The 27,785-nt window shown below is 41.5% G+C and overlaps 1 protein-coding gene across 1 annotated transcript in view; it reads right to left on the bottom strand.

The window, feature by feature from the left end:
• Positions 1-1,850: 1,850 nt before the first annotated feature.
• The window catches only part of camkvb (CaM kinase-like vesicle-associated b), an 80,575-nt gene continuing 54,640 nt past the window's right edge, over positions 1,851-27,785 (bottom strand). Inside the window, exons 2-11 of the mRNA XM_029683758.2 lie at positions 15,271-15,378; positions 14,857-14,988; positions 12,313-12,387; positions 11,564-11,702; positions 9,024-9,144; positions 8,473-8,548; positions 6,481-6,617; positions 6,253-6,331; positions 3,048-3,135; positions 1,851-2,819 (exon numbers count right to left, since the gene is read on the bottom strand). Coding sequence (XP_029539618.1) covers positions 2,421-2,819; positions 3,048-3,135; positions 6,253-6,331; positions 6,481-6,617; positions 8,473-8,548; positions 9,024-9,144; positions 11,564-11,702; positions 12,313-12,387; positions 14,857-14,988; positions 15,271-15,365 — 1,341 coding nt within the window. The 5' untranslated portion in view covers positions 15,366-15,378 and the 3' untranslated portion in view covers positions 1,851-2,420. The remainder of the gene's footprint in view (positions 2,820-3,047; positions 3,136-6,252; positions 6,332-6,480; positions 6,618-8,472; positions 8,549-9,023; positions 9,145-11,563; positions 11,703-12,312; positions 12,388-14,856; positions 14,989-15,270; positions 15,379-27,785) is intronic.

Below are 27,785 nucleotides of genomic sequence, written 5' to 3'. Positions count from 1 at the left end.
TGGATTGGATAGTTGCTTGCCGTTCTAGATAAGACATGTTCTGGCCATGTATAGCACATCGTAGAAAAGTAAATGGCTGAGGGGCACACGTGAGATAGCCACAGATATTCCATGGGTAAACTTTTATTACCATCAAAGTCATGAACTCAGTCAACGAGTACAGTACAGAGCTTACACATGAGAAACAGTCAGAACCTACAGGTGACCACTGGTCCTGATGAACATTACATCAAAAACAACAGGTACATCAGAAAGTGCATGGAGAAATGAACAGATGTGGAACAAAGCATTCATTCAGATTGTGTAACAGTATTTATTTGTGGTCTTAAGAGGATGAATGACACAAAATGGTATATTCACACAACTTATTTAAGATATTCCTGTTAAGCTTTTTGTGGGAAATATAATGTTTTGACAAAATAAAGACATTGTGTAATGCTATATCTCAATAATGTTTCTGAATATGCATATCAATCAATCAATACCTTTTCGTAGATAGAGATGTGAATAAACAATAGACTGGGGAGCAATAACTTATCTCTGATCCTTCAGAAAAGGAGCGAATTTAATTTGGCTTCCTGCATTCTATTGAAAATAATTGCTCCACATTTTCTTAAATACATATTCCATAAAACTTAGTCCCTTGAATAGTAACCTGCAGAGGGACCCATAAAACACATGAATATACTGTGTATATTATAGCTACTGTGAACTGTTAATAAAACCACTGTCTAGCTGTGACAAGGAAGGATGAAGGCTGTATGGAGGATGGCACTGTAAATACAGTACAGAAAGAGGGGACCAAGTCAAGCATGACTAATATGATCTAGGCTCGGCTTTGTTTGACACTGGCCATGTGTTATTGACTGGCCATCTGGATAGGGTATCGACGGTTCTTACGGACTACAGGCTTTCAACGTACAGGTACGTACTGTACATGCACTCTATGGAGAACTGTACTCTATACAGGACACCAAGAGAATAATCACAGTTTCGGCAGCAAGTTGAATATTGCAAAATGTATGGCGATTACAGAGAACTCTTGCATACCTTATTATCGACCATACTGAAGGGAGCCGGGCTATAAACCGACAACTACTCTGTTTCATATTATTGTTATGAATATCTTTAGAATAAGTAAACCTATGAATAAATAGATAAATAAATACATATGTTTGTAAATATTAAAGATGTTTTAACACAATTGCTCTTAATTCTTCTGTTTCCTTTAAGCAACAAAAAACGTGTCACAAAGCTGGTGGGGGGCAGAAATGCCTTTTACAGTGGTGCTTTTACACAGAAAAATGTATGTAATAGTTTTCCTTGTAGACTAAGTTATAAATTATATTTCTTTATAAATACATCCACGTATTAAGGATGTATCAGAATGAATAAGTCAGGTGAAGTGGTGAATCAGAAACAGAATGTAAAACACATTTTAAAGAAATAGAAAAAGTTCATCTAGTCACATAGGATGGATATGTTAGGACAGAGGCCAATTGTGAAATTCATAAAGAGCTACAAAATACCTTCATGTTTCCAGTTTAAAGGTCAGTAGCAGGATTAGTACGTTTTTCTTTTTAACCAAGTGCTTACAAATGTGAAATTAACAGCGAAAGTTAAGAATTACATCCTGTTTTTGTTACTTCTACAAAGGTTTCTATATACAGAATCTTTACACTGACAGCCATGTGGTTCTTTCCTAAGCAGATGGGTGGTAATGGCGTGGATACTGACTTTCACTAACACTGGGCCTGCTGCATCCCCCAGTAAACCTACTTACTGCAGCACAAACATAACTACTGATCAGTGTATACAAAAAATAACAAAGAGAGCAATGGTCACCCCCAAAAAAAAAAAAAAATCTATTATTGTTTAGAGGGGGGTGTGAAGGAGGAGTTTTACAGATCATTATGTCAAATCAACACTACGAGAGCAAAGCCAAGCTGTTCATTACCTTATTGACTGCCATGATAATGGAGTGGAATAATATGAGAGTAGGACTGGGGGAAAAGTTCCCAAACATGTTTCATTAAGAGGAAATCAAAGCAGGTTTGGCATAATTACATTACACTTTCATTACAAAAGGCAAAAGTTCAGAGGAAAATATGTAGCTGTTAGCTATAACGTAAACCTCCTTTCCCCCCCAAAAACAACATAATATGGCATAATCTGGGCTGCATTAGACATAAAAAGCCCCTGTAAGGCCAGAGGGCTGTTTTAAAAAGACAGAATACATATAAAAATGTAGCCAGGTAAATTCAACACTCAGGAAAGATAGCATACAGGCTCTGTGAGATGTTACTAACGCTGCAAGTGAGAGATAAGCAGAGTCAGTGTCACCATGCTAGCAGCTAATGTACAGTGTGCAGGAAGGAGGATCTCTGGGAGTGAAGGTGGCATAGGAGGGCGGTGGCTGTCTAACCCTGCTCATCCCCATCTTCAGCAGCCGGTTGGAGGGGAGTTGGGGCCTCTCCGTTACACCGCAACAAAATATCAACCTCCTCCGGGGCGGGGGCCTCCACTGGGGCCTCCGCTGAGCTGGCCTCCTCCTCAGGTGGAGCTGTGACTTCTGCCGCAGCCTGGGGAGTGACATCACATGACACGGCCTCCATTTCAGCAGGGGGCTCTGTGACAGCAGCAGGCTCCCCCTCAGGAGCTGCAGCAGTGGGGTCACTGGGAGCCTGGGGGTCTGCTGGAGCTGGGGCTGGTTCTCCTGCTGCAGGGCTGGTTGCTACTGCTGGGCCGGGAGTCCCCGAGTCAACACCTTTATCTGGCGCTCTCAGTCGCTTCATCATGGTAGTGACCCGCACTGCTTTCTGTGGGAGGCAGTCGCAGTACACACTCAACTCAAGAGGCCTAGTTACTATATATTTTATATATTTTACAGAATATGTTTCTAATTCAAAAGCCTTGTACTTTCACCAATCACATATCCCATTTCAAATTCTCAAGGCCCATAAAACCTCTATAAAAAATGTGTGATAGATAGTTTCCTTCAATCTCTCCTTCAGTGATGACAAAATAGAACTGATAAAGAGGCTTACCTTCCACTTAGCTTTGGCAAAGTTCTTCTCTATCTGTGCACAGACATTATCCTTAATATTCTTATTTGAGGCTGCATTTCCAGAAATCCTGAGAAGATAAAGAGGGAAAAGGTAACTTCACTATAGGTTTCCACCCAACCTTTTTATGTGGGTATAGTACGTCGGATAAAAAAATATCACGACAAGCCTGATGGAAACAGCAAATTTGTTTCCAAATGTCGACAAAACAAAATACGCTAGACAAGGTGGGATCTTTATGTGTTGATAAAATTAATTATGTGCAAAATGGCAGTAAAACCCATTATACCGAAGTAAACTTGGAGTCATGGGATGAAATGTTGTGTGGTCCTCCCACTACCACTCAGGAAAGCATGCAGATTAAATAAATTATGACGAACTTCACAGGGTGGTGAACGTGCACCGTGATGAACTTGATGCTCCTTTCCAATAAGGGTCTTATTCTGGTGACATCATGATCAATGCTTGGCTGCCGTAATCTCACTATTATCCATTAAAATCTCATCTTGTAAGTAGCATAGTACATTTTCTACTTAAAAATTGCACCGTTGGTTAGAGCCTGTAAGTAAGCATTTCACGGTAAGGTCTACACCTGTTGTATTCGGCGCACGTGACAAATAAACTTTGATTTGATTTGATACCCACACTGTATCTGCGAGCTGTTGGCTAGAGCAATTGTGCCAAGACCAGTAACCAGAGTGGGCACATTAGCTTTATAACAACTTTCAATGTGACAAAACCATTATTAGAGTTGAAAATGTGATGGAAATCCATGCAACTTGTCTTTTTTATTCCGTATATAGGAATTTAACTGCAAAAATAATTGTTATGCGCATTATGTCCTCATGCATAGCCTTTTATTTGCAACAAGTCAATTTGATGGAAACACATCTCTGATGGGAGAAAAAAAATTATGCGGATTATTGAATATTTGCATGCAAATCTGAGGGAAACCAAGCTAGTGACAGCTCAGCAGATGTAGATGAGTATTACTAATGAAACAGCATCTATAACAACTATGAATCATCATGGCTCCAACCAACATAATGACATTGTCAAATTTGACTCCTGGTCATTTAAGAACACACTGTACCCTTATCATGAACACATCCTACTCTAAATTCATCTGGTTGTTATTCACTGTGGTCATTCAGTATATCTCCATAGTACTGTGGTCCTCCGGTATATCTCCGTAGTACTGTGGCCATCCAGTATATCTCCGTAGTACTGTGGTCATCCAGTATATCTCCATAGTCCTGTGGTCATCCAGTATATCACCATAGTACTGTGGTCATCCAGTATATCTCCATAGTACTGTGGTCATCAGTATATCTCCATCCATAGTACTGTGGTCATCCGGTATATCTCCATAGTACTGTGGTCATCCAGTATATCACCATAGTACTGTGGTCATCCAGTATATCTCCATAGTACTGTGGTCATCCAGTATATCTCCATAGTCCTGTGGTCATCAGTATATCTCCATCCATAGTACTGTGGTCATCCGGTATATCTCCATAGTACTGTGGTCATCCAGTATATCACCATAGTACTGTGGTCATCCAGTATATCTCCATAGTACTGTGGTCATCCAGTATATCTCCATAGTCCTGTGGTCATCGGTATATCTCCATAGTACTGTGGTCATCCAGTATATCTCCATAGTCCTGTGGTCATCAGTATATCTCCATCCATAGTACTGTCATGGCTGTGGAAAGAAGTGGACCAAAGTGCAGCGTGCTTAGCGTACATTTTATTGAACTTTTATTTAAAATGTCGCCAACAAAACAACAAACGAAGAAACAACCATGAAGCTTACAGGGCTATAGTGCCACTAACAAAAGTCAACTACACACACTGAAAGGAGGGAAAAAGGGCTACCTATATATGATTCCCAATCAGAGACAACGATGGACAGTTGTCCCTGATTGAGAACCATACCTGGCCAAAACATAGAAATAAAGAAACATAGAAAACAAAACATAGAATGCCCACCCCACATCACACCCTGACCTAACCAAATAGAGAAATAAAACGTCTCTAAGGTCACGGCGTGACAGTATCCCCCCCAAAGGTGCGGAATCCGGACGCAAAACCTGAACCTATAGGGGAGGGTCTGGGTGGGCATCTATCCGCGGTGGCGGCTCTGGTGCGGGACGTAGACCCCGCTCCACCTCTGGCTCACCCCACTTTGGTGGCACCTCTGGAGCGGGGACCCTCATCGCCGACCCCGGACTGGGGACCCTCTCTGCGTGCCCCGAACTGGGTACCCTCGTTGCGGGCCCCGGACTGAGGACCCTCTCTGTGGGCCCCGAACTGGGGACCCTCGTTGCGGGCACCGGTCTGGGGACCCTCGTTGCGGCCCCGGACTGAGGACCCTCGCTGCTGGCCCCGGACTGGGGACCCTCGCTGCTGGGCCCGGACTGGGCACCCTCGTTGCGGGCCCCGGACTGGGCACCTCGTTGCGGGCCCCGGACTGGGCACCTTCGCTGCGGGCGCCCGGCTGGGCACCCTCGTTGCGGGCCCCGGACTGGGAACCCTCGCTGGAGGCTCCGGACTGGAGGCCGTCGCTGGAGGCTCCTGACTGGAGGCCGTCGCTGGAGGCTCCGGACTGGAGACCGTTGCTGGAGGCTCCGGACTGGAGGACGTCGCTGGAGGCTCCGGACTGGAGGACGTCGCTGGAGGCTCCGGACTGGAGGCCGTCGCTGGAGGCTCCGGTCTGGAGGCCGTCGTTGGAGGCTTCGTGCCATGACTCCTCACTGGAGGCTTCGTGCCATGGATCATCACTGGAGGCTTCTTGCCATGGATCATCACTGGAGGCTTTGTGCCATGGATCATCACTGGAGGCTTCTTGCCATGGATCATCACTGGAGGCTTCTTGCCATGGATCATCACTGGAGGCTTTGTGCCATGGATCATCACTGGAGGCTTCTTGCCATGGATCATCACTGGAGGCTTCGTGCCGTGGATCATCACTGGAGGCTTCGTGCCGTGGATCTTCACTGGAGGCTTCTTGCCATGGATCATCACTGGAGGCTTCGTGCCATGGATCATCACTGGAGGCTTCTTGCCATGGATCATCACTGGAGGCTTCTTGCCATGGGTCATCACTGGATGATTCGTACCATGGATTTCTGTTATATCTCTAATAGTAGGCTACTGTGTTAATAATGTGTATTTTCCATACCACTCATGGTTGATGGCCTCCTGAGCAGTCAGTCTCTGATCCTGGTCTACCTCCATCATACGGGTTACCAGGCCTTTTGCTGAAACAAAATAAAGCATAATCTCAACAAACAGCAGTTACTATTCCTGATGGAATCAGAGAACAAAGATGATATCCTCCCTTTTGAATTGCTGTTTACCCAGTAAACTGTCATTCACCCAGTCTCCTGTCACTTCATCTTAAATGTACCTGACTCTGAGATGTCGTCCCAGTATGGAGAGTCAAACTCATAGTCCCCAGCCAAGATCTTCCTGAACAGGTTCTTGTCGTGGTTTTCATAGTCGTCATCATCAGTTTCATCATAGAAAGGAGGGTTGCCTGAAAGCCTGAGGGCCACAAGACAAAAGAAGCTCGTTATGAGCTTGTATTGTCATACCATGTGCATAAATGTCATGTAAAGATATGATTTATTGCAATGGGTAATACCCTACAAATAATATTCCCTGACTAGTTTTGCACATAGCATGTGGATTACATTGATAGGCTCTTTCAGTAAAGTATTCCTGTTGCCCTTCTGTATTATTTCTAATCCCCAGTTCTCTGAGCAGACTCACAGCCAACCCCTCTTGCAGTAGTACAGTATATGGGACCCTACAGTGGGGAAAAAAAGTATTTAGTCAGCCACCAATTGTGCAAGTTCTCCCACTTAAAAATATGAGAGAGGCCTGTAATTTTCATCATAGGTACACTTCAACTATGACAGACAAAATGAGGAACAAAATCCATAAAATCACATTGTAGGATTTTTAATGAATTTATTTGCAAATTATGGTGGAAAATAAGTATTTGGTCATCTACAAACAAGCAAGATTTCTGGCTCTCACAGACCTGTAACTTCTTCTTTAAGAGGCTCCTCTGTCCTCCACTCGTTACCTGTATTAATGGCACCTGTTTGAACTTGTTATCAGTATAAAAGACACCTGTCCACAACCTCAAACAGTCACAATCCAAATTCCACTATGGCCAAGACCAAAGAGCTGTCAAAGGACACCAGAAGCAAAATTGTAGACCTGAACCAGTCTGGGAAGACTGAATCTGCAATAGGTAAGCAGCTTGGTTTGAAGAAATCAACTGTGGGAGCAATTATTAGGAAATGGAAGAAATACAAGACCACTGATAATCTCCCTCGATCTGGGGCTCCATGCAAGATCTCACCCCGTCGGTTCAAAATGATCACAAGAACGGTGAGCAAAAATCCCAGAACCACACGGGGGGACCTAGTGAATGACCTGCAGAGAGCTGGGACCAAAGTAACAAAGCCTACCATCAGTAACACACTATGCCGCCAGGGACTCAAATCCTGCAGTGCCAGACGTGTCCCTCTGCTTAAGCCAGTACATGTCTAGGCCCGTCTGAAGTTTGCTAGAGAGCATTTGGATGATCCAGAAGAAGATTGGGAGAATTTCATATGGTCAGATGAAACCAAAATATAACTTTTTGGTAAAAACTCAACTCGTCGTGTTTGGAGGACAAAGAATGCTGAGTTACATCCAAAGAACACCATACCTACTGTGAAGCATGGGGGTGGAAACATCATGCTTTGGGGTTGTTTTTCTGCAAAAGGACCAGGACGAATGAATGGGGCCATGTATCGTGAGATTTTGAGTGAAAACCTCCTTCCATCAGCAAGGGCATTGAAGATGAAACGTGGCTGGGTCTTTCAGCATGACAATGATCCCAAACACACCGCTCGGACAACAAAAGAGTGGCTTCGTAAGAAGCATTTCAAAGTCCTGAAGTGGCCTAGCCAGTCTCCAGATCTCAACCCCATAGAAAATCTTTGGAGGGAGTTGAAAGTCTGTGTTGCCCAGCAACAGCCCCAAAACATCACTGCTCTGGAGGAGATCTGCATGGAGGAATGGGCCAAAATACCTTGTGAAGACATACAGAAAACATTTGACCTCTGTCATTGCCAACAAAGGGTATATAACAAAGTATTGAGATAAACTTTTGTTATTGACCAAATACTTATTTTCCTCCATAATTTGCAAATAAATTCATAAAAAATCCTACAATGTGATTTTCTGGATTTTTTTTCTTCATTTTGTCTATCATAGTTGAAGTGTACCTATGATGAAAATTACAGGCATCTCTCATCTTTTTAAGTGGGAGAACTTGCACAATTGGTGGCTGACTAAATACTTTTTTACCCCACTGTATCCCGATAATTAAACCACTCACAGGATGTACATGATGACACCCAGGGCCCAGCAGTCCACTGGCATGCCGTATCTCTGTCTCCCAACCACCTCTGGTGCTGCAGGGACACAAACACAGTTAAGGGTTATTTATTGATGTTTCTCTCACAAATGCTTTTCTGCACTCCCATAAACTACTCTCCAAAACCAAATCTCGAAGATACCCTGCTCCTTCCCCAGTCCTGACCCAGGTACTAATCCCTCCCCCTCTCCTCCCCCAGTCCTTACCCAGGTACTAATCCCTTCCCCAGTCCTTACCCAGGTACTAATCCCTTCCCTGCTCCTTCCTCAGTCCTTAACCAGGTACTAATCCCTCCCCCTCTCCTCCCCCAGTCCTTACCCAGGTACTAATCCCTTCCCCGCTCCTTCCCCAGTCCTTACCCAGGTACTAATCCCTTCCCCTCTCCTTCCTCAGTCCTTACCCAGGTACTAATCCCTTCCCCTCTCCTCCCCCAGTCCTTACCCAGGTACTAATCCCTCTCTCAATCCTTCCCCAGTCCTTACCCAAGTACTAATCCCTTCCCCAGTCCTTACCCAGGTACTCTGGGGTTCCACAAGGGTCTTTGATGAGCCCGGTCTCCAGCTTGGCCAGGTGGAAGTCACTGATTACTATTTTGGAGTGCTTCAGGCGGTTAAAGTACACCAAGTTCTCCAGCTGAGAAAAGGAACAGGACGACAGCTAAAGTTTGCCAAAGTTTTACTAAAGTAATCTCATTCAATCGTATAGACTTAGAGCAGACTTCATCACTGTTTAAGGTAGATATTGAAGCAGTCAAACACTTCAGTGTCACACAAGTGCCTAAAAATGACAGTCCAATTTTTTTTGTTCAAACAAAGCAAGACCACTGAATCAATCTTATCAAGAATATTTTTGCATAATAAATGTGCCTTTCAAAATGTATTTAACAAATTGTCTCACCCATCTACACACAATATCCCATAATGAAAAAGTGAAACCAGTTTTTAGAAATGTTTACATAAGTATTTGCAACCCTGAGACAAGAATGTTATTATCACCTTTGGCAGTGATTACAGCTGTTAGTCTTTCTGGGTATTTCTCTAAGAGCTTTGCACACCTGGATTGTACAATATTTGCCCATTAATTTTTTCAGAATTCTTCCAGCTCTGTAAAATTGGTTATTGCTAGACAACCATTGTTAAGTCTTGCCATAGATTTTCAAGCAGATTTAAGTCAAAACTGTAAGTCAGCCACTCAGGAACATTCCCAGTCTTCTTGTTAAGCATCTCCAGTGTAGATTTGGCCTTCTTATTTAGATTATTGTCTTGCTGAAATCTGAATTCATCTCCCAATGTCTGTTGAAAAGCAGACTGAACCAAGTTTTCCTCTTGGATTTTGCATGTGCATAGCTCCATTCTGTTTATTTTTATCGCAAAAAACTCCCCAGTCCTTAACAATTACAGGCATACCCATTACATGATGCAGCCACCACTATGCTTGAAGATAGTGGTACACAGTAATATGTTGTAATGGATTTGCCCCAAACATAACACTTTTTATTCAGGACAAAAGTTAATTGCTTTGCCACATTTTGTGCAGTATTACTTTAGTGCCCTGTTGCAAACAAGATGCATATTTTGGAATGTTTTTATTCCGTACAGGCTTCCTTCTTCTCAATGTTTCAATAAGGTAGGTATTGTGGAGTAACTACCATGTTGTTGATCCATCCTCAGTTTTCTCTTATCACAGCCATTAAACTCTGTAACTGTTTTAAAGTCACCATTAGCCTCATGGTGAAATCCCTGACCAGTTTCCTTCCTCTCCGGCAACTGAGTTAGGAAGGACGCCTGTATCTTTGTAGTGACTGGGTGTATTGATACACCATCTAAAGTGTAAGTAGTAACTTCACCATGTTCAAAGGGATATTCAATGTCTTTTGTTTTACCCATCTACCAATAGGTGCCCTTTGTGAGGCATTGAAAAACCTCCATGGTCTTTGTGGTTGAATCTGTGTTTGAAATGCTCTGCTCGACAGAGGGAGCTTGCAAATAATTGTACATTTGGGGTACAGAGATGAGGTAGTAATTAAAAAATCATGTTCAACACAATTATTGCCATAGATTGAGTCCATGCAACTTTTTATGTGACTTGTTAAGCACATTCTTACTCCTGAACTTACTTAGGATTGCCATAACAAAGGGGTTGAATACTTATTGACTCAATTCATTTCAGTGTTTGATTTTTAATTTGTTTGTAAAACTTTCTTAAAACATAATTCCACTTTGACATTATGGGGTATTGTGTGTAGGCCAAAGGGAAATAAAAGTTAGTTTAGTCCATGTTAAATTCAGGCTGTAACACAACAACATGTGGAAAATGTCAAGGGGTGTGCATACTTTCTGAAGGCACTGCATATAGTATATACAGTGAGCCTCAAACATATTGGGACAGTGCATTTCCATTTTGTTGTTTTGGCTCTGTACTCCAGCACTTTCTATTTGAAATTATACAATGATTGTGAGGTTAAAGCGCAGACTGTCAGCTTTAATTTGAGAGTATTTTCATCTATATTGGGAGAATTGTTTAGAAATTACAGCACCAAAAGTATTGGGACAAATTCATTTATGTGTATTAAAGTAGTAAAAAGTAAAGTATTTGATCCCATATTCATTTTGTGCACAGTAGAAATGAATGATAAATAATGCATTGTGTCATTTTGGAGTAACTTGTATTGTAAATAAGAATATAATATGTTTCTAAACACTTCTACATTAATGTGGATGCTACCATGATTACAAATGATCCTGAATGAATCATGTTTAATGATGAGTGAGAAAGTTAGATGCACAAATATCACCCCCCCCCCCCCCCCCCATTACAATAATGGTGAGAGGTTAGCATTTCTTGGGGTGTGATATTTGTGCTGGAGTACAGAGCCAAAACATCAATATGTATATATACAGTATATATATACTGTATATACTCCAACCTACAGTAATTCAACACGCCAATTACTTTTAAAGAACCTGTGGCATTTAAAAGAAGGACAACATTCAGGCATTTACATTATATTGGGGTCCTACCCTTGACCATCAGAGGCCCCAGGGCTCAGTACCTTGAGGTTCCTGTGGACAATATTCAGGGAGTGAAGGTAGGCGACGGCCTCCAACACCTGACGGACCACATTACTGGTGTCGCGCTCGGAATAGTAGCCCTGGTCCAGGATCCAATCAAATACCTCTCTGCCTGTAGCACTGTGGGAAGAACATGAGCGGGATGAAGTATGGTGCTGACCTACTGACCTAGATGCTTTGAGCCTGACAATGTCTCTGGATCAAAGCATTCACAGATACTTTTGTGACAAAGACACACTTTGAACGTGTGAAAATATGGTTGAAAAATTGCTTTACTATGCAATTACCATATAAATTACAGCCTCGCCAAGGGAGAAGACTTTAAGAGTCAACAAAATCGTGGAATCCACCAAACTTGCTGAATGTGATGATTTCATTCATTTCAACACTGGATTCTCCTCTGATCTCTGATAGTTTACCTTATGATCAGAATTACAGACCCACAAATCAATGCAATCCTGGAGGAGATGAGTATCATATATTTAATGTATCTATGGTAATGCAATAAATCCCCAAGAACACAGACTGTGATGAGAATATGGAGCAACCAGAAACGAATAATATTTGAATACCAAATGAAGGCTGCAGAAGGGAAGTTCAGAGCTGTGCTCATATCTACATGGCCTCCGGCTACTACAGTTCATTCCCCATGAGTGCATAATCAACACATAGACGCCTGCTGCTGCAAAGACAGGAGCGCAATCTCAACCAATCAGACGACTCAACTCACAGTTCAAGGAAGAGGAAATACTCTTTTCTGGTTTCATAGACCTCCACCAGCTGGAGAATATTGGGGTGCTTCACCCTGGATAGAGCAGGCAACAGGGGGAGAGAGGAGAGTCAAAAGGAGTGTGAGGGGTGGAGAGAGATGGGGGTGCCGTCATTGAAACACCTACAGTACAGTATATCAGTACATTAACACCCATGAATAACACGCTCCAACAGTCAGCCATGCCGAGAGGAACGGCAACCATGTGTAGGAAAAAATGCATCAGTAAACAATCAATTTAATTAAAAAAGGACTGTGAGATTTGCATGCTTAAACATCTTCTTAATGGAGGAAAAATGTATACCCATAAATAATGTACTGTGCTTTATGTATGAGTTGAATGTCTGTTTATGAGGGCATTACAGTACAAGTCAAAAGTTTAGACAAACCTACTCATTCAAGGGTTTTTCTTTATTTGACTATTTTCTACATCGTAGAATAATAGTGAAGACATCAAAGCTATGAAATAACACATATGGAATCATAAAAGTATTAAAAACATAAATATATACTCCAAATTTTTTATTCCTCAATGTAGCCACCCTTTGCCTTGATGACAGCATTGCACACTCTTGGCATTCTCTCAACCAGCTTCACCTGGAATGCTTTCCCAATCATCTAGAAGGAGTTCCCACATATGCTAAGCACTTGTTGGCTGCTTTTCCTTCACTCTGCGGTGCAACTCATCCCAAAACATCTCAATTGGGTTGAGGTCGGGTGATTGTGGAGGCCAGGTCATCTGATCACTCTCCTTATTGGTCAAATAGCCCTTACACAGCCTGGGGGTGTGTTTTGGGTCATCGTCCTGTTAAAAAAACGAATTATAATCCCACCAAGTGCAAACTGGAAGGGATGACGTATCGCTGCAGAGCGCTGTGGTAGCAATACTGGTTAAGTGTGCCTTGAATTCTAAATAAATGCGTCTCACAAAGACATGGCGGTTGGAACCAAAAATCAACAGTTAATTTCCGATTTCTGAGGCTGGTAACTCTAATGAACTTATCTTCTGCAGCAGAGGTAACTTTGATTTTCCTTTCCTCTGGTGGTCCTCATGAGAGCCAGTTTCATCATAGCGCTTGATGGTTTTTGCGATTGCACTTGAAGAAACTTTAAAAGTTCTTGAAATTTTACAGCTTGACTGACCTTCATGTCTTAAAGTAATGATGGACTGTCATATCTCTTTGCCTATTTGAGCTGTTCTTGACATAATATGGACATGGTCTTGTACCAAATCGGGCATTCTTCTGCATACCACCCCTACCTTGTCACAACACAACTGATCAAACGCATTAAGAAGGAAAGAAATTACACAAATACATTTTGAACAAGGCACACCTGTTAATTGAAATGCATTTCAGGTGACTACCTCATGAAGCTAGTTGAGAGAATGCCAAGAGTTTGCAAAGCTGTCAACAAGGCAAAGGGTGGCTACTTTGAAGAATCTCAAAAATAAAATCTATTTTGATTTGTTTCACACTTTTTTGGTTAATTCATGATTCCATATGTGTTATTTCATAGTTTTTACGTCTTAACTATTATTCTACAATGTAAAAATACTCGTAATTCCAGAAAAACCCTGGAATGAGTAGGTGTGTTCAAACCTTTGACTTGTACTGTATGTGCAAGAACGACTATGTGGCAGAATCGTATAGAGTGCTTGACTATGACCATGATAACGACTGCACAAGCTAAGAAACTTCAAGGTGAGTTTTGTCAGTGAGGCGATGAACAATGCAGAGTGTAACACTTAAGATGTTAGACAACATGGAAACCATTGGCCGTATGTGGTAGGTGTGCTGCTGGCTTTCAATGGTGCTTCAGGGGATTGGACCGACAGACGGGTATATTTTCCAGTCACTGAAAGTAATGGTCACCAACCACAAGAAAATAAATCAAATTCTCCTGTTCGAGAATTTGAAGAAAACAATTGAAATTGCAAGCCTGATGAAGGTCATGCTTTTGTGTATTGGGAGAAAAGACTCCACGGTATTAGATAACCCTTCAAGAAATGACACTTTCATCTTCCATTATGTACATTGGCTTTTTCATCTGTGTTCTTTGAGTTCCCTGCTGCCTGTAACAAATTGTTTGATAAGGCTCAGGTTATGCTAATGTTGGTTTTACTGGATAGGGATGTGATGAAAGAGAGGCTGCCACAGAATGATGAATAAGGAGCCTAATGGGAGAAAAATAGTTGGAGATAAACACCGTTGGAGAAAATAATGCTACCCAGTGTGAAGTTTGCTTTCCTTTTTCATAAAAAATGCTACAGACATTTCTCTGCACTTCCCTCTAATGGATGTCCACTGTGCGCATTCTGTCTTTCAGAAGATAAAGTGTATAGAAACGAAACATCGTATTCCTCATAGAGATTACACATTCACATAGCCTACAGGAATAGTACACCATCTGTTACAAAACTAAATTAGTTTACAGAGAATAGTTTTGTGAATGCAGACACAAAATGACAGATGGCAGAGGTTAAAGTTGATAAAAGCAACTCACATCTTTAAAATGAGGATCTCATTTTTTGCAGCCTTCCGAACTTTCCTCCCATCCTTTTTCAAGAACTTTTTACAAGTAAACATTTTCAGTGTGTTTTTGTCCTTGGCCCTGAAGATCTCACAGAACTCCTCCCTGAAAAGGAAATGCACAAAATCACACATTTATAAACATCCAAAGTAAACATAAATGGGTTTTTAAATGAGTAAAGCCTTGATTATGATTTTATCATTATGGCTATGGGAACAGCCTTCCTATACATTGTATACATCTATTTTGATTGATATTTTACTTAGTACATTTTCAAATAATCTGGTGCCATATCATACAAAGGAAAAACCCATACTAAAGGGTTGATGGTGGGGTTCCTGTATTTCCTGTTTGTTCAGTCTGGTGGACCACTAGCAGCATACTTACGATTTAACAATCTGTCCCAGGTCATATTTATCAGTCACCTCTAAGGGATTGTTGTAATCCTTCTTTTCCCCGAGCGTTAAACAGCCAAATGGCATGGCCAGTCTTGCCCTGAGAGAGAGAGAGAGACCTGGAATCATGTAATGAATGTCACACACTATTTACCATGACTCTACATTATTACACACCACATCAAACAGCATCCCTAAAACATGAAACATGGCACCAGTGGCGAGAAAGAGGGACTGATAAACAGCCAACGCCAGCAGACAATTTGGTACGACTGTTGAGACGATTATTTCACTTGGCTCCTGTAACAAGCCTTTGATAATCTTCTATTAACAAAACCACATTTTGATGAGCTGCAGAGCGTGATGCAAGGAGCTGCTAGGCGACTCAACTTTAAAAGCAGCAGGCAACTGACTGACAGGGGGGTCCAAATGCTAACGGAGGCTGAGCAGGAGAATAGAAACTCTAATGCATTGTGCTCCATCAGCAAGGCTGCCAGCCTGCCACGGCAACAAGTGAAGCATTTCCAATCAGGGAAGAGGAGCGACCGATTATGAGCAGAACACCAGAGGACACAGAAAAATGAAAGTGCTTTATGGTTCTGCATGACATTTATGGACCTAATCGCAGTGCTGCTTCTACTTCTCTAAGAGCACTGAGTGAAACTGGAGAACAACCTATCGAAATGTACTGTAGAGGAGTTTATGGACAGCTTAACTGGCATGTTATTTTGTTATTTTGGGGGGGTATTGTATCGTCTCTTAATAAAGACAGGGCCATAGAGTTGTTTTGGAAGTCTGTTTTGGAAGACATGAAAAGAAAGGAGTGTATTGACAAATGTTTGATTTTGGAGAGAGAATCTATCTGGATAAGTGAATGAGTTAATATACCTACTCATTCAAGGGTTATTCTTAATTTTTTACTATTTTCTACATGGTAGAATAATAGTGTAGACATCAAAACTATGAAATAACACATTGAATCATGAATTAACCAAAAAAGTGTTAAACAAATCAAAATAGATTTTATATTTGAGGTTCTTCAAAGTAGCCATGTGTCGTGTAGTGCAGGCGAGGACAGTGTGTTGTGTAGCGCAGGCGAGGAGAGAGTTTGTGTCGTGTAGTACAGGCGAGACAAAGCATTCACCTTTCCCTGATCCCTCCCTCCAATAGACAATGCAGCTTGGGAAAGAAATAGACTCCTGCTAGAGCATCATTCAAATTAAAGCAGAGCTGGTCTGGCAAGCCTCGGCATTAACAAACGCATCAGGAAAAAATTGATTTTACTAATGCACATACAAGACAATAAAAATTAAATTGTCTTTCCCCAAGTGGCTATAACACAGACAGACAGACAGACAGACAGACAGATAGACAGACAGACAGACAGACAGACAGACAGACAGACAGACAGACAGACAGACAGACAGACAGACAGACAGACAGACAGACAGACAGACAGACAGACAGACAGACAGACAGACAGACAGACAGATAAAAGCCTTGTTATGGTTCTCTTTTTTAAAGCCCTGATGAGTTCTATCGGATGCTGCCAGGGTAAAATGAATGTCCACTAAAGTAACAGACCTAAGCAAACAAACATGTATTCTAAAAGTGGAAGTGATTACAGATTAGGGCGATTGCAACATTACGGACTTTACACTTGCATGTAAAATCACAACTTTAATGTCTCACAGAATGGACAAACAAAATATAAATTAAACTTTTGATGTGTGTGTCTACAGTACTCATTAGGGGGAATGTATCCCCCCAAAAATCAGACTTGTTGGAGAAATTTAGCAAATAAGAAGTGTTATGATGTTACATGAACTGGACAAGCTTTTTGGGGAGACAGAACATATTAGCAAAAGTTTGAGTTTGTAAGTCTTAAGTCAAAATACGCATTGTCATTTCAAAGGAAAGGCTTAGCTGAACAGAAAAATTATCATTTTGAAAAGATTGTCTTTTCCATTATTACTTTAGAGGGGAAAAACAAAACTCTGTGAGCCCTTTCTAAAAGACATGAAATATGATTGACTGAAAACCCTTTTTTGAGACTTGGCCATCTACCCTTTATTGGTCAAAATTCCTGCAATTTCCTATTTAAACTTTTCATACAAAGCCTGACCTCCAACATATAGACTTTAAGGATAATTAAAGGATAAACATGGTTTCAGACTCACTTTACTTGTGCATGCTCAGGTTGACTTACACAGAACTGCCGATTAGCTTTCTACTCTGGATGTCCAAATATTTGAATTAACATAACAAGGTTCAACAACTGAGACATAAACTGAACAAGTTCCACAGACATGTGATGAACAGAAATGGAATAATGTGTCCCTGAACAAGGGGGGGGATCAAAATCAAAAGTAACAGTCAGTATCTGGTGTGGCCACCAGCTGCATTAAGTACTGCAGTGCATCTCATCCTGATGGAATGCACCAGATTTGCCATTTCTTGATGTGAGATGTTACCCCACTCTTACACCAAGGCACCTGCAAGTTCCCAGACATTTCTGGGGGGAATGGCCCTAGCCCTCACCCTCCGATACAACAGGTCCCAGCCGTTCTCAATTGGATTGAGATCTGGGCTCTTCGCTGGCCATGGCAGAACACTGACATTCCTGTCAGGTAGGACATCACGCACAGAATTAGCCGTATGGCTGTTGGCATTGTCATGCTGGAGGGTCATGTCAGGATGAGCCTGCAGGTAGGTTACCACATGAGGGAGGAGGATGTCGTCCCTGTAACGCACATCGTTGAGATTGCCTGCAATTACAACAAGCTCAGTCCGATGATGCTGTGACACAACACGCCACCTAACCATGACGGACCCTCCACCTCCAAATCGATCCCACTCCAGAGTATGGTGTACTCTGGCCTCGGTGTAACGCTCATTCCTTCGACGATAAACGTGAATCCAACCATCACCCCTGGTGAGACAAAACTGCGACTCGTCAGTGAAGAGCACTTTTTGCCAGTCCTGTCTGATCCAGCGACGGTGGGTTTGTGCCCATAGGCAACGTTGTTGCCGGGGATGTCTGGTGAGGACCTGCCTTACAACAGGCCTACAAGCCCTCAGTCCAACCTCTCTCAGCCTATTGCGGACAGTCTGAGCACTGATGGAGGGATTGTGCGTTCCTGGTGTAACTCGGGCAGTTGTTGTTGCCATCCTGTACCTGTCCCGCAGGTGTGATGTTCGAATGTACCGATCCTGTGCAGGTGTTGTTACACGTGGTCTGCCACTGCGAGGATGATCAGCTGTCCGTCCTGTCTCCCTGTAGCGCTGTCTTAGGCGTCTCACAGTACAGACATTGTAATTTATTGCCCTGGCCACATTTGCAGTCCTCATGCCTCCTTGCAGCATGCCTAAGGCACGTTCATGCAGATGAGCAGCGACCCTTTCTTTTGGTGTTTTTCAGAGTCAGTAGAAAGGCCTCTTTAGTGTCCTAAGTTTTCATAACTGTGACCTTAATTGCCTACCATCTGTAAGCTGTTAGTGTCTTAATGACCGTTCCACAGGTGCATGTTCATTAATTGTTTATGGTTCATTGAACATGCATGGGAAACAGTATTTAAACCCTTTACAATGAAGATCTGTGAAGTTATTTGGATTTTTACAAATTATATTTGAAGGACAGGGACCTGAGGAAGGGATGTTTCTTTTTTTGCTGAGTTTAGTACTTATTCTTAGATTCTCTGAAAAAAAGGCTAAGAATTAACTTCAAGTACACACTTTAAACTGCTTATCGCATATAATTGATTCATTCACTTAGAGACCAGAGGCACAAGGCAGTGATATCAAGTATGCAATGACACAGTGTAATCACCATCCGCATATGTCGAGCAGTATCATCCTGTGTTTCTACTGTGATCTTCCAATGGGGTGAAGAGATTGTGTGAAATGCTTTACAGCATTCGGCAGTGTGACCCTCACACAGCCAGTAGCCCTGCCGGGGGCGGCCTTCTATATCACTGATGATTTTCTGCAGACACAGCAATGAATTATGAGAAGGAAAATGGATAAGGACAAAGAGCCAGGATTGTTAGAAGCAGCATACTTTTTCCGATGAGGCAAGGTGATGAGCAAATTAGATTTCTCTCATGTCCATTGAAATTGATGTGAAACTCCCTTACCTCTTGTGTTGGGATAAAACTGGGATTAAGTTAAACACACCGATTAAACACTGCAGTAAAGGGGATTATTTTACCTGACGGTATGACGAATGCAATGGGAAAATTAGTGGTATCTGTCTGGGTTGGTAAGCTTTACCTACAGAAGAGAACTGTCATCCTGCCTAATCCCACCATGAAATGTCTCTGCTGAGACTTTGTTGTTTACTTTTCTTTCTATCTCACTCTTTTTCTCGATATAATTTCTCTAACTCTATATCTCTCTCTAATGCAATGGAGGAAGTGTGTGCAATTGTTGCATTGCTGTCTGAATGCACTCGCTCTCTTTTTTTCTCCCTCTATACCTCTTTCTTGCACCATTCCAAAATAAACATCCCTAACATTAACTCCGATGAGAGAGAGGATCACTGAAAATAAAGACTTTGAGGACTTAGCATGTTATTACACCATTTCACTCAACCTAACCAAGACTTCAAAATATATGCTGTGCTGTTGAGGGTGACTTTGAAGAGGGATTGTTATAGTGAGCAAACCTGACTTGTTTGTTCCAGTACTAGCAACTTGAAATACAAAGAAGATGGCAGAAAACATGCAAACAGGCAATAAGTACAGAGGAGTCTAGAGAAAATTGAAGAGATGTATTGGCTTTTGGATTAATTAACGAGCAACGTGTGATAATTGCAGGAAAATTGCCACTGTGGAGACAGGCTGGAGAATGGTGTGTTGTTTTCTCAGTGCGAGGCTAGGCAGTATGGAGGAGAGGACCAGTCTAGGGGCTGTTTGGCTGGTTAAGTGTGGGCTGAATGTCAGTGCTGTCAGAGGCAAAGCAGACCCAGCCAAAGGTCGCCCCCGGGAAACACTTTGAAATGAAATGCTGCAACTAGCCATAAAGAAGTAAACAAAAAGGGCATAATATTTTAAGACTCACATTTAAGGCATATTCTGGATTGACTCTTTATACTCCCTGAGTTGTTTTGTGTGTTTAGTCGCATTCCTTGTGGCTTGAGCAAGGCAGTTAACCCACTGTTCTCCAGGCCCCGGGTGGTTGGGTTAAATGCGGAAGACACATTTCAGTTGAATGCATTCATTTGTACAACTGACGAGGTATCCATCTTTCCTTTTCCCTTTCTCTTGAATTGCTACTAGCAAGAGTATGGCGACAAAACAACCAATTACAGAACTGTACACAATGTGGACAACATCCATACAGTACACTCTTTCAATACAGTATTATACTATTTCCATAGCCTATTTCTCTAACCATGTGTAACATATGAGGTAGGGGCCTCACCCACCTTCCCTGCAACCTTATTGAGGCAGAGAAAATCTGAACTGCAGGGGTTTCTTAATTAAACACCTTTAAATCCCTATCAGATGAAATGAAAGTTGCCCTGACAGATGTGATAACACCAATGAATATGTTTAAATCTAATGTACGTTTACAAAAGGCAATAAAAAAGTGAATTATTGCATTTGCAGCCATTAGGCTGTGAAGAGTAAAGCCGCCTTGCATGCAGATATGCTAATGAATGTTTCCCAGCAAGGTTGTATAACAGTAAAAAGTCCCATTAACGTCAAGGCTGTCTCCGATTCAAAGTGAACCTTTATGGGTGAAAGGAGTAGAACAGAGGGCCAAAATAATTCATTAGCACTCAGCTTGTGTACAGTACAGTAGATGAGATACTGTGATTTTATAAATCAAGGTCTAGATACAGTGCCTGGCATCCACTTCCCCATCGACAGAGGTCATTAGTCCAAATCTATCATGTAATTGTTCGCTAAATATTTTTTCATGAAATTGAACATAACTAGAAAGAACACAAGGAAAGTAGTAAACTTTGAAGCCTTTATATGGGTAAGGGAGGAAACAAGCCCTTATATACAGTGGGGTCCAACATTTTTGACACCCCTGATAAAGTTGAGTAAAAACTGTATTAAGTAGATAATTCATGTACTAATCTACAGTACATTATGCTCCCCAAAAAAATGGAAATGATTTTATACTAAAACAATTGCTCAGAGAAATAGATTTAGTTTAACAAGTAATACTTTCTTTCTCAAAATGTTAGGGGTCAAAATTATTAACACCCCTGTTTTCAATACCTTTCAATACCTCATTTTGCAAGAATAACAGCAATGAGCTTTTTTCTAAAATGTTAGAGAACATATTGGGGGGAATCCTTCAGGTTCCTTGATATTCTTCGTCTGTCCTTATGGGCTGTCCTCTTCAATTCAAACCACAGGTTTTAATGGGTTTCAAGTCTGGAGACTGAGATGCCCTTACGAAAAATATTGCAGTCAGAGTGCAGTATATCTGCAGTACACTGCAGTATAACTGTAGTGAGTACAGTATAAATACAGTATGCTGCAAATACTGCGTCCAAAATAACATTTTTATTTGGCTGCAGTCATTTTGCAGTGTAACCCTTGAAAACAGGGATGTTAATCAAGTTCAGTATACAGTGCATTCGGAAAGTATTCAGACCACTTCCCTTTTTCTACATTTTATTACGTTACCGCCTTATTCTAAAATGGATTAAATAAAAAAACTATTCTAATCAATCTAGACACAATACCCCATAATGACAAAGCGAAAACAGGTTTTTAGAAATGCTTGCTAATTTATTAAATATAAAAAAACATAAATACCATTTTTTACATAAGTACTCTTTGCTATGAGACTCGAATTTGAGCTCAGGTGCATCCTGTTTCCATTGATCATCCTTGAGATGTTTCTACAACTTGGAGTCCACCTGTGGTAAATTCAATTGATTGGACAATATTTGGAAAGGCACACACCTGTCTATATAAGTTCCCACAGATGACAGTGCATGTCAGAGCAAAAACCAAGCCATGAGGTTGAAGGACTCTTCCTAGAGCTGTCCGCCTGGCCAAATTGAGCAATTGGAGGATAAGGGCCTTAGTCAAGGAGGTGACCAAGAATCTGATGGTCACTCTGACAGAGCTCCAGAGTTCCTCTGTGGAGATGGGGGAACCTTCCAGAAGAACAATCATAGAGCTCTTTGGCAACACACACCAGTGGTGGTTTGGCATTGACGAACCCCATACCTACTGTATAATATGGTGGAAAACCTGTGGTTTGAAATGAAGAGGGCAGTCCATAAGCGCAGATGAAGGGTATCAAGTATCTGGAAGGATTTTGTATGGACGAATGGTCTAAGATCCCTCCCAATGTGTTCTCCAACTCATTAAACATTTTAGAAAAAGGCTCAGTGTCGTTATCCTCGCAAGGTGAGATACTGAAAGGTATCTTCCTCTGGTGGTCAAACTAGCACTAACTTGCATTAATGGCAACAATGGCTGACACTTAAATAACGTGCCATAGAATTCTGCGGCAGCCCACCAGGTGTGCTGCAATACGAAGCAACTTTTACAGGAAGAACAACTGTATCGTTCTACTTGAAAGCAAGTCTAAGAAGCGGTAGATCTGTTCTATTGCGCCATTTCTACTCTTTCCGTTCTTAAGTTTTGTTTTTGCGTCTTTCGCATCAGGTTTTGTACACCAGCTTCAAACAGCGGAAACAATATTTTTGGTTATGGAAAATATATTTCACAGCAGTTTTGATGGTACAATGATTCTCTACACTAGCTTATTTTCTCACAAACTGAAATTAAGCTTACTATTTGAGTTTTAGCAGAAAGGAAATGGCGGAGCTATTTCTGTATCGTGCAACTTGTATCTCAAACAGACCTTTAAAAAAAAATCCATGCTATTTCCCCATAGAGTATGATGTCATACTCCTGAGGATGAGCTGGTCAATCAGCAGTCTACTTGCGTTAATATTTTTTATTACCAGTATACGCCCACACCATTCTGTAGTTGGGGTTAATGGAAAAGCTGCTTTAACATATTTAAGGACCACTACTTCACTCATATTGTAAATAATTATAGATCATATTTCATTCAAATTTGGAAACACTGGACAGTTACTTTAAGGTGAAACGGCTCATTTGAAATTTTGAAGAAAAATGTTCCTGCACCATCACACAAGCTTTTATACTAATTAAAGTTACTTTGCAGCATATTACAGCATATTAGAATTGCTATTTCAAACGTTTCAGGCCAGGAAGGAATGTTGAGCTGAGAGAGAGAGAGAGGATTATAATGAGTAGAGAGGAGCGGGAGAACAACATCGGATTGGGAATAAAAAGGGCGAGGAAAATAGGCATCAATCATCAGCGTTCATAAAAGAAGGAGGATTAGAATGAAGAAAGTGAGAGATGGAGAGGGGGACACAATCATATAAATTATTCACGCCTGGCGGTCTCGTCTCCCTGGGCCTGTGTTGGTTCATGTTTCTTGTATCTGAGAATCAGTGTGTCCCAAGGCATTTGCTCAACAGTCGGCTCAGAGCATGAGAAGGCAGGCAGTTCTCTCTGTGTCACAATTACCATCCCCCTCTCTCTCTTATCAACTCCTAGCTCGGATTGTGCATCTCTATGCCCCCTGTCTGTGTCTGTCTGTACCCGAAACAGGCGGCCTCTCTGATGAATACATTACATACTTCCTTTGCGCACCAGATAGTGCCTGCCAAGACTCATTGGTGACTGACGGTTTTTCAAAGCAGCCAAACATACTTTATTTCCTGGAACTGATTCAAGATCCATGGACCCTATGATCAGAGCTTTCCATGTACAGCTGCTTTGTATCTGGTCAGACCAGCATGTCACAACTCCACCGTAGTCATGCATTTTCACATATATTTATTTTTCCTCTCAATGATTCATAGAGAGTTCTATATCTGTGTGAATCATCTTATTTTCTGTGAATCTTCAATTGCAGTCTCATTACAATTACAAAAAACAAAAAAAAGAATATATATTGACTTTTCATGCAGCCGTTCCTCCTATACAGATGTAAGATCTTAAGTTGATCACACTGTTGCATCAGTGTTAATTTTGGCATTCTTTTAATAAAATGTAATCTTGTCTAAGTTTTTAATAAAATATAATTAATGTCAAATTGTCATTATTTTAATATTGTCTAGTTAATGTCAAACTGATGAAAACATCACATTTGTATTGCCTCATTAAACTATAGTAAACATAAATCATTGATTTCCATGAGCACCTGATCCAGTATCTCAGAAACGGGCTTTTCACGCATGACAGTTCATCCAGTCAGCGGCAGTATGTGGGCAAAAACAACTCGTCAGAAATGTAAGAAAAATGGCAAAAATCGTGCAAGCCAACAGGAGGGCAACAAACAGACAAATACAACAGTCGATCCTTGTCACGGATGGGCTAATGCAGCAGACGACCACACTTGGTTCCACTCCTATCTGCCAAAAAATGACAAAGCGGCTTAATTGACAATTGAGGAGTGGAAAAGCATTGCCTGGCCCGACGAATCTTGATTCCTGTTGCGTCATGCTAATGGCAGAGTCCATTTCTGACACCTTGTAGAATCCACAAAATGAAGAATTCAGGTTGCTCTGAATGTAAAGGGGAGTCCGACCAGATACAAGATGGGTGTACCTCAAAAACTGGCCAATGAGTGTACATGGCCTTGTCCTACCAACATATTTTTCTGCATAACATCTTATTCTATTCGTGGATCGTGGACTTCAGGAAACAGCAGAGGGAGCACTTCTATCTCAAGGCCATCAGACTGTTAAACAGCCATCACTAACCTTGAGTGGCTGCTGCCAACATACTGACTCAACTCTAGCCACTTTAATAATGGAAAAATGTATGTAATAAATGTATCACTAGCCACTTTAAACAATGCCACTTTATATAATGTTTACATACCCTACATTACTCATTTCATATGTATATACTGTACTCTAAACCATCTACTGCATCTTGCCTATGCCATTCAGCCATCACTCATTCATATATTTTTATGTACATATTCTTATTCATTCCTTTACACTTGTGTGTATAAGGTAGTTGTTGTGAAATTGTTAGGTTAGATTACTTGTTAGATATTACTGCTTGGACGGAACTAGAAGCAAAAGCATTTTGCTACCCTCGCATTAACATCTGCTAACCATGTCTATGTGACAAATAACATTTTATTTTATTTTATTTTATTCCTAACAGCAGAAATATGAGAAACATACACTATATATACAAAAGTATGTTGACACCCCTTCAAATTAATGGATTTGGCTATTTCAGCCACACCCGTAAGCAGACAGGTGTATAAAATCGAGCACACAGCCATGCAATCTCTATAGAATGGACTTACTGAAGAGCTCAGTCACTTTTAACATGGCACAGTCATAGGATGCCATGTTAAAGTCAGGCTTGTGTGACCAAGTCAGTTGGTTAAATTTTTGCCATGCTAGAGCTGGTCAACTGTAAGTGCTGTTTTGTGAAGTGGAAACGTCTAGAACCAACAATGGCTCAGCCGTGAAGTGGTAGGCCACACAACTCACAGAACGGGACTGCCGAATGCTCAAGCACGTTAAATTGTCTGTCCTCGATAGAGGTCGACCGATTATGATTTTTCAACGCCAATACCGATACCGATTATTGAAGGACAAAAAAAGGCCGATATCGATTAATCGGCCGATTTATAATTTTAAAAAAGTATTTATATATATATTACACACACACACACATTTTTGTAATAATTGCAATAATTGCAACAATACTGAATGAACAATGAACACTTTTATTTTGACTTAATATAATACATTTTATGGGCTTTTGGATGGGTGTTCTTAAGGTAATTCCACAGGTTGGTGTTTTTTATTTATTTAGCCGTTGCTGACCCCATGCTTACATCTTTATCACAAATAAGACACCTTGCATTCCCTAGTGCCACTTCCATGTAATAGTCCCACACTGGTGCTCTGCTTTTGTCTGCCATCTGTAAAACACACACACACACAGCTCTGAAGTGACAATGATACTGAAGAGTCTGCTTAGGAGACAAATACTCTCAACTGTTTGGATAAAAAATAGAGTTTAAGTTACCTGTGATGATACCTGTGAAAACAAAAACTGTCATTTCTATATGCAGGAAATCCGACTTTAATAATGGGCATGCTAAGAATTGACTACCAAAGTGCGATTCATAATTCCCATGACACCTTCTAGCAAAATCTGAAAAGGGGTTCCTTCACTGTTCACAAAGATGGCATAGCAGTCAGATGTTGTTTGTCCTTGTCGTGTCCCATATATATATATTTACAACTTTCTTCGCATACCTTTTTATATATTTTTTTGCTTTTCCACAAACTCATCTTCAAAACACTCTCCTGCAACCCGCCTCACCAATTTTTATTTTTAAAAAGAAAGTATTATTTACCTCAAATCTGTAATCCTCCATAGAAGCTAACCAGATGCTAGCCAGAAGCTAACCAGAAGTTAGCCAGAAGCTAGACAGAAGCTAGCCAGAAGCTAGCCAGAAGCTAATCCAGAAGCTAGCCAGAAGCTAATCAGAAGCTAGCCAGAAGCTAGTTAGCTTCTTTACTGGCTAATCGTTAGTATTCAGCTAACCACGGTTTGTGGTCATCAACTATCCTTTAGCTCGAAAATCTATCGGCAGTTTTGTACGGCGCGGCTCAGACCGGAACATACCGGACCTATTTTTCTCTCCATGTCCCCGGATTTCAACTGCAAGTTCTGGACATGTATACCTGGATCTCGCAGCTAGCTAACTGCTATCCGTGTGACTATCGGCTTACGTCGATTCCGGAGCAAACATCAATTATTCCGGAGCTAGCCAGCTGAAGAGTTTCATCAGTCACTCCTGGGCTACAATCACCTATCCGGACCCATTTTACAGACAACGCGGAGCCCCACCGGGCCTTCACAACTGGACTACCGACATTATCCAGGTGACTCCTCCGTCGCGACGTTATCTGAACGCCCATCTGCGGTCTGCTAATCGTTAGCTGTACCCAAACAATTTGAACTTCTACTTTTAAAAATGCACCTCTCTAAAAACAAGTCTCTCACCGTTGCTGCCTGCTATAGACCACCCTCTGTCCCAGCTGTGCTCTGGACACCATCTGTGAACTGATTGCCCCCCATCTATCTTCAGAGTTCGTGCTGCTAGGCGACCTAAACTGGAACATGCTTAACACCCCAGCCATCCTACAATCTAAGCTTGATGCCCTCAATCTCACACAAATTATCAATGAACCTACCAGGTACCTCCCCAAAGCCGTAAACATGGGCACCCTCATAGATATCATCCTAACCAACTTGCCCTCGAAATACACCTCTGCTGTCTTCAACCAAGATCTCAGTGATCACTGCCTCATTGCCTGCATCCGTAATGGGTCAGTGGTCAAACGACCGCCACTCATCACTGTCAAACGCTCCCTAAAACACTTCAGCGAGCAGGCCTTTCTAATCCACCTGGCCAGGGTATCCTGGAAGGATATTGATC

Source organism: Oncorhynchus nerka, linkage group LG15, assembly GCF_034236695.1.
Source record: "Oncorhynchus nerka isolate Pitt River linkage group LG15, Oner_Uvic_2.0, whole genome shotgun sequence".
In the NCBI taxonomy this organism is placed as follows: Eukaryota; Metazoa; Chordata; class Actinopteri; order Salmoniformes; family Salmonidae; genus Oncorhynchus; species Oncorhynchus nerka.
The sequence above is the reverse complement of the archived record's forward strand: the minus strand, read 5'-3'. Positions and strand labels throughout refer to the sequence as shown.